The sequence below is a fragment of the Natator depressus genome, chromosome 1 (assembly GCF_965152275.1).
Source record: "Natator depressus isolate rNatDep1 chromosome 1, rNatDep2.hap1, whole genome shotgun sequence".
Taxonomy (NCBI): Eukaryota; Metazoa; Chordata; order Testudines; family Cheloniidae; genus Natator; species Natator depressus.
Window position 1 is genome coordinate 190,498,243 of NC_134234.1, and position 7,747 is coordinate 190,505,989.

Below are 7,747 nucleotides of genomic sequence, written 5' to 3' on the forward strand. Positions count from 1 at the left end.
CTATGTTGCATGAATCAAGCCAAACAGTCTGATAGGGTCGTCATGAATGGCTTCCTCTGTTGGTTTATTTTCAGCTGCCAGCTGGGCACTGTTGAGATAAATGCTAGTTTGGGAAGCCAGGGTGCTGTTTTTAGATGGCATCTCTTCTTCATTCACTTCTAATGGAGGAGCTTTCTTTTTCCTAGGCTTCCTGTTTTTTTCCTTGATGCTGTGATCGAGGGAGGCATAGCACATCTGAGTTTCAACCTCCACCTGAGAGGAAAATCATTTTTGTTCAGTTTAATCCTTTCCTTAATCACTACACCTTTTAAGACTTTCAGCTTCTTAAGACAACCCACCAGTCTGGAACCTTCAGCATAGTGTTCTTGTGAGACATTTCGGTTTTGAAGGGTGAGGGATGTACTGTATAAGTCTGGTTCCCAAGGGGTCCTTTCTGCCAAGGACCCCTTTGGCATCTGACTATATGTCCTGGACTCCTTTCGTTTCTGGTACTATTGGAACATATCTGCCAATGTGACCTCTCACTCACAGCGTGCGCAAGGTCCTGCTGTGCAGAGGATGCCATTTTGTTCTCTGTCAGGACCAGCTCTAGGCACCAGCAAAGCAAGCACGTGCGTGGGGCGGCACAATTCCAGGGGTGGCATTCCGCCCCCCCCCCTTTTTTTTTTTTTGCTTGGGCAGTTGCGCTCTCGGAGCTTGGGGCAGCAAATGTTTTGTTTGGGGTGGCAAAAAACCTAGAGCCAGCCCTGTTCTCCGTGTGGAAAAAGTGGCAGAACGCTGTTGTGTTCTGACCTGGCTCAAGGGACAGACCCCTGCATAACCGAGGGGTGTGGGAACCCCACTTTGGGAGCTACTGGTATAAGGCACCCCCAAATTTTTGGGCTCAGAGGCATCACTAGATGGTTTCCCAACCCTGTTTCTTCTTCTCCTATCCTGGTATTTAGTAAAGAGTTAACTCAGATGCCAGGTTTTTTGCAGGGTGTGTGAAAACCTACACTGGTTTTGCCCCGGGGGGGGTAGGGAGGATATGTGGTCTTGGCCACAGGGTGTGGTATTGACTCTGGGCCTTACGTTTTTTGGGTACTTACCTTGTACTGGGCATGTTGGAGATAATCAAATATAGAACTATATCCCTAATGAATTCATGATTACCAGGTTTTTCAGCTTGCAACTTCTTATTAGCAATTGATAGCAACATTTTTAATTTCAGGCCATTGCTTAATTTACAATAGTGGATAATATCTCTTCCACTTAACCAAAAATTCTGGTTTTCTAGTTTTTATTGTAGTATACCAATACTACAGGGCTGAACACATTACAAAACATTGGTAATCAAAATAGTAAAATGCCTTCAACATGTAATCTTTCATCTGACTAATGGCTGAATTGACAAGTTTGACACAATTGACACATATGGCTGGTACTTAGCTGCTTGCAATCCTCAGACTTCCTCAGTTAAGGCCCTGATGGAGCAAAACACCTACATACATGCTTAAGTGCTCTGTTGAATTGGTATGTCCATTTTTGTAAGAAGAAGACTGAAGTCTTGGGGTATATTCTGCCATTGGATACATGTGAGGAGCTTTGAGGCAAAGTGCCTTCCTTAATGCAGAAGGCTAAGAGCAAGAATATAAATAAGGATACCTTTACTTCATTAGCGCGTCTCCGAGGCTGGGCCTTCATTTGTTCATAGCAACATTCATCTAGAGATTATTAGAAATGAAAATATTTAATAGTGGTTAGAAGATTCTGCCTGTGATTAAAGAGTGAACAGACACCCTGTTATAGAACTCAATTCTCCATATCTACATTAGTGGAAGTTCAGGTTCTAAACTATATTCCCTCCCTCACTCTCCAAGCTGCTAGGAAATAAACTCTACCCAGGGATTTCCTAGCTTTTTATTTTCACAGTATCATATTATTGGACAATGTATTAGGTTGTCCAGCAAAAGTCTTACAATTATGGGGCAACTTAAAACATTGACAGACTTGATAGTGTCAGTCGCCATGTGATTTGACAGGTCTTACAAGCTAAATATAGCTGAGAAGGGACAGTATATGGGTAAGAGAAATACCCGGAGTCAGGGTTAGAGTAATGGCGGGGCAGGGCAAAATGATAAGGTTCTATTCCTCGTTTTGCCACTAACTTTCTATGAACTCGTTGGATCATATTAAAGAACTTCTTTATTAAAATCACAAATGAGTTTGATTCCCCATAGTTTAAATTCCAGGGTATTACTAATTAAGAGGTCTCTTGGTTTTTGGTACCATTTCTCTCCCTCTGTGTGAAACTTGCAAGCTGCTAATTGTGTTAGTACATTCTACGACATAGTCTGTTCTCAAAGCAATTCTTTGTAACAACAACTACTACTCACACAGAGAGAGACTCAAAGCAATACTCTGTAACAACAGAAACAGCACCCAGAGACTCTCCGCCCTTTTGTTGTATTCATCTCGCTTTGTTAACAATTGTGATTAAAATCGAGATAGAGGATGTATGTGGATGGATGCTTGGTGTGGATAATAACTGAATGATCAGGGAGGTGCTAGCCTAAGAATCCAGTGTCCATCTGCTGAAGAAGGCGTCAAGTGGAAATAACCAGAGGACCCCCGGAGGGCAGACTGGAATCCACCCAACAGCCTCAAGGATGGGAGAACCAAAGAACAAGATAACATCTGGCAGCACGGAGCCGTCAGGAATGTGCCATCTGCTGATTGATTCAGCAACAGCATGATGAAGCAATTCCCATAGACTGGCATAGGAAGAAATTCCTATAAAAATGGACTCTAGAAAGTGAGAACTTTGGGGTCTGATTCTGCAGACCAACTTCCAGGAGCATCAGATGAGCGTCTGACAAGGTCCTGCTCCCTCCTCATGTCCAGGCCACCTGGCCAGTGGCTTGGCATGAGCAACTCTAAGGCTGGTAACTATGATAACAACCTTGCAGAACCTGTGTGTGTGTGTATGAATGAATGTGTGAATAAATATGAAATTAATGGAATGTTATAGCTATAACTAACTGCTTACTATGATTCTTTCTGTATTCACAATAAATGTGGCATTTTGCCTTTTCCCCTTTAATAAGATCCTGCTGGTTTTTATTTTATTGGTACAACAAACTTGGGCCAAGTTATCTTTTCTCTTCACGCCTCCATTTTATGCCCTGGTAAAATAGACATCTCCTTCCCTCATAGAGGAGTTTTGAGGCTGAGGGTGTGAACACAAATTTGCACTGGTTCTAGTTAGACTGGTGCAAACTCCCTTGTGAACACTGTCTTCTTTGAGTTTAGTTTAAACCTGTTGCTAATTTCTCTAAGGCAAACCAAAATAAGCCTAGTTGAACCTGAAATAAGTGACCACGCAGCCTTTTGTACTGGTTTAACATTGTGCCTTTAGTTAAACTGGTGCAATTCTGCATGTAGACTAGCCCTTATGTGCTTTTGAGAACTTCTAAATAGCCCTCTTCATTCACATATCTTAATGTCTGGAGAGTAAAATATCAAACTCAGTTTGTGCTAGTCAATCCACTGTCACAGCACTATCCCAAGATCTAGGTTAATATTATGGGAATTAACACATTTTGGTTTTAAAATGAGCAACTGGAGGTTCGCTGCTTCTTTCCCCTGTAACTGGAACAAGTGCGTATCCATTTTATCAACAGACAGTGCTTCAGAAATGCATGTTTTAGGAGACCTTTCATAAAGAATGTTAAGCATTCTGTGTCTATTATTGTATGTTCATTTTAATAAGTTCTTAGGATAAGATATCTTACCTAAAATCTCCTGATTGAGGTTGCCATAAACTGGGCATTCTTCAGTATAATCATCATCGCTATAATGGGGAATCAGAAATAATTGTAATTCACTCTGTAATTGTGCATTGAAATATCTTCTGCTGCACAGAGCAAACCTGATCCTTTTTTATGTAAATAGCAGTGGTGCCCAGAGGCCCTAATCAAGGTTAGGAGCCCATTGTGCTAAGCACTTTTCATATAGACCTACATATAGATAACTATTAACAAAAACCAGTATGAGCCTTAGAAGAGATTACAGTCCAAATAGACAAGACCGGTGAAGAGTGGCAGACAACAAGTATTGTTTTACAGCTGGGGAACTGGGGCAAGGAGTCTGTGGAACAGCCAGGAGTTGAACCCAGATGTCTTGAGTCCAAGTCCAGGATCTTAATCGTAAGATCATCCTTGTGGTCCACTTGAAGAATTTAATATGCTTGTAATCAGTTTTGTAAAAACCACACTTAGCCCAAATATTTTCTGACCTTCAAAGCTCTACAAACTGAAGGTGGTGATAGTGTAGAGGAGAAAAGCAGTCCTGAAGAAGGAAAAAGAAATCATTGGCAAGTGCAATCCCCAGCTGGCATTATAGAACATCCAGAATCCTCCAGGTCTTGGTGCTCAAGAGCATCCTATCCTCAATGAACGGTATAACTTAAAGGCTAGATGTTTTAAAATGGTGTGTGCCCGAAACATGGAAATTGTGCATGCAGGCTTCTGCATGCTGAAAGATGTTTTGTATGACACATTCCTAGCTGTGCAGCTTATTCTGTGCCTGGTCAGTGGTATATAGTTTTTCAAAGGGTATTTTTCATTGTTTGAGGAGTTATGGCTGTCTACATGCTAACTTCAGACAAATCAATGGTAGGGTATTGCTGGGGTACAGCATTTTTGAATTAAGGTTTTTTGTGTTTGTTTTTGGGGTGGAGAAGGGCTTTGTAAATGTCTGTTTTCTGAAAAACATGAGGTTGGATCATCCAGAGCCAGTTTTAAAAAAAACAAAACAAAAAAAACAAAAAACAACCTATTCTGTGAAATATAAATACAAATACTGAGAGATTATGGAGCGGTAATTAATCTGAGCAGTTAGCAGTGAGTTTGGAGGGCCCATTTTTATTCTCTCTGAGGCCAAGCAATAATAAATACCCATTTAGCTTGCTATCCTAAACTGATTAACTCTATCATGCTTCTCCTATTACTAAGTGAACTCCCTCCACCTGCTTAATAAAGTGAGTGCAGTATGTCCCATTACAAGTTGCATTCTTTCCTTCATTCCTTAAGTACCCCTTTTAGCTGTAAAAATGTTTCCATGTAGATCAAACAAGACCTTTCATATGTCCTCTGGCCCATTCCTTCAAATCCAGCCATTGTAACTTAATTTGAGTATTATGTCTGATTTTAAAAGGTTAAAATCTTCAACATACCTTGGACTATATTCTTGATAGCCTCTGTACGTGTAACCTGGAAAATATTTTAAAACACAAGTAGTTTAAGCAGAAAGGAAAATATGAATTGTGTAATTGTTGAGCAGTTCCATTTGCTGTCTTTATGGCTTTGTTCTTAACAGAATTGTATTGTGTGACTCGTGGAGAGAAACGTGAGTCTAAGAATGGCTCAGTAGCAGTGTTCATGCTGTTTGTGTGAGACTGAAAGCTGTAGGCTCTCAAGATTCAGATTGAGGATATTTTTTTAAAAAATTTTCCTCAGGAGTATCTAGATTTAAATTGTGGCTAACACAGTTTATTAGTATTCTGTGTATTGCACTAATGCCTACAGGCCCCTATTAAGTCCCCATTTTGCTAGGTACTATATTTACACCCACCATAAAAAGACGGTCACTGTGCCCAAAGAATTTACTGTATAAACTTATGATGCCCCACACGAGGTAGAGAGAAACTGGATGAGGCAGAACAAGGAAACAATGAAAGAATGCTGTGTAAGTAAGCAGTAGCTGTGGTAGGCTCACCACCTTTTCCTCTTCATTTGGTTTTACAAACGTTACTACTGATGTCCCGGTAAGGGGGTACCTACTGTTACACAAATAGGGAAAGTGAAGCAGAGAGTCCCAGGCCACAAGGGGGTTAACTGTTGGAGCTGGGTTTAGAATTCAGGAATTCATGGCTTTCAGTTCTGTGTTCTGGCCTCCATCTCATTGCTCCCCTGCTTAGTTTCGGAAATTTCATTTTCATCATAAAAATATTTTGCCTTGCAGCTCATTAAATAGGTGTCACCTTAGCATCTCTCAGCCAAACAGTTTTCCTTGTGCACTGCAAGTGCCAGTTGTATACGTAGGACTTCTTTATGCACAATTTGTATACCTGTGTGCTAGTATAGTTAAAGTGATATAAACCCCTCTCTAGTAGGGACACAGTTATAACCAACTCTAGAGTTGGTTATATCAGTACAGCTTACTACCATGTAGGAAGGGGAATAAGCTATCCCAGTACAAGGTATCTTTATACTGGTGTAACTACACCCACTCTAGGGGTTGTACTGGTATAGCTTCAGTTTTTAAAAAAATCACCTTCCCCACCCCCTTTAAAAATAATTATACCAATGTAAAATCTGTGTGTAGACCAGACCAATAGTCATGGACTAACATCCATGAAGCAAAATAAGTCCCCTCTTTCTCAGCAATAGGATGGCTTGACAGCTACCTTGGTGCGTGCGCACATTCATGCACACACATACACAACCCCAACCCCTGTTTCTCTCCTCCCCTCCCTCCCCCCACCTTGGAGCTGAATTCCTAATGAAGAAAAAATAGAATTTGGATGAAATCTGAAATTCAAATAAGCATTCCTAAATTCAGGGGGGAGAAAATATTGCCACCTAGATTCATAGCTTGTATTAATGTGTATTTAAAGTGCGGTTGTGTCTGAAATTCAGGTAGCTAAAACTTACAGATGAGGGAAATTGTCTACATGAAAAATGTTGAAAACGTTATCTGAATTAAATTCTGTCCCTTGCTCATGTCTGGCTGGCTCATTTGGGGAAAGTAGGTTGGGGGATTGTTTTTAGATTTTTTTTCTTTTAAATTGAGTCATACTGATGTTTTGAAAGCTTTTGTTTTTAGTTGTCATACCATGTGACATCAGGTATCCAGGCCTTGCAAGTTAAAAATGCATTAGTACTAGAATAAATTTTTAGGAAAAAGTTCATTATAAAACATTCGGTCTGCTTGCCAGAAAGTTCCCGGTGGTGATGAATTTGTTTGTAGTCTCTCTCTCAAATACTCAAACACAATCTTTTGCATGCGCATGCATGCACGTCATTTCTTACCTTTTTGCTTGTTTGCTATGCAGTATGAAATATTTATGACCAGCGAAACAATCAGAGCCATAGTCATAAAGGCTAGAAGTCCCCAGATTGAAAAGTGGCATGCAAACTCCATTTCTGTAACAGAAAGCAAATCCCTGCATATTACATGGGTTGGTGAGCCAAATTCTGAAGTTATAGACAAGCTTTTATATGAAAATAATTCTGGAATAAGTGTGTCCACACATGGAGTTAATGAGGAATAGTTAATCTGCATTCAATTCACACTGTACTTTATTCCAGATTGAGTGCCTTATTCCAAACTAGTTTAAACTAATTCTAGAATATGGAGCATTCACGCATGGAGTTAATTAGAAATAGGTGTTCTAAAATAACGCCCTTGGTAGGCAAGGCCTTATTCTCTATTCAGGCAAAACTATTGGCTTCAGTGAGAGTTTGCCTCCTTAAAGACTAAGGACTTCATTATTTGGCTGTATATTAGGACTTTTTTCCAAAGGAACCTCGAGGGTTGGTCTATTCTTGCATCTTCATATTTTCTGCTCCTTTTCCACATCTCCTTTCCTGTGAAAAATCTATTGACCCTGTTTCTCCCTCTTCCCCTACCAAAAACTGCCATTTTCTCCTCCTGACCAGCTGGGCTACTGGAGGGAAGTCTTTCTACCCCAGCAACAAGATAG

At 40.4% G+C, this 7,747-nt stretch overlaps 1 protein-coding gene across 1 annotated transcript; it reads right to left on the reverse strand.

Annotated features, from left to right (window-relative positions):
* On the reverse strand, positions 1–7,185 carry TRAT1 (T cell receptor associated transmembrane adaptor 1). Its single transcript, XM_074947149.1, has 5 exons — positions 7,074–7,185; positions 5,216–5,252; positions 3,774–3,832; positions 1,645–1,703; positions 1–252 (listed from the first exon to the last, which is right to left on the reverse strand). Exons 1-5 carry the CDS (start codon positions 7,183–7,185, stop codon positions 1–3), a joined length of 519 nt encoding a protein of 172 aa, XP_074803250.1.
* Positions 7,186–7,747: the final 562 nt, after the last annotated feature.

What these genes read in the sequence shown, in the direction of transcription:
- TRAT1 (XM_074947149.1), bottom strand. Translation starts at nt 7,185, where the DNA reads ATGGAGTTTGCATGCCACTTTTCAATCTGGGGACTTCTAGCCTTTATG. An exon ending in CATAGCAAACAAGCAAAAAG is followed by an intron (nt 5,253 to 7,073) that starts GTAAGAAATGAC and finishes AATATTTTCCAG; the next exon opens with GTTACACGTACAGAGGCTAT. An exon ending in TATCAAGAATATAGTCCAAG is followed by an intron (nt 3,833 to 5,215) that starts GTATGTTGAAGA and finishes TCCCCATTATAG; the next exon opens with CGATGATGATTATACTGAAG.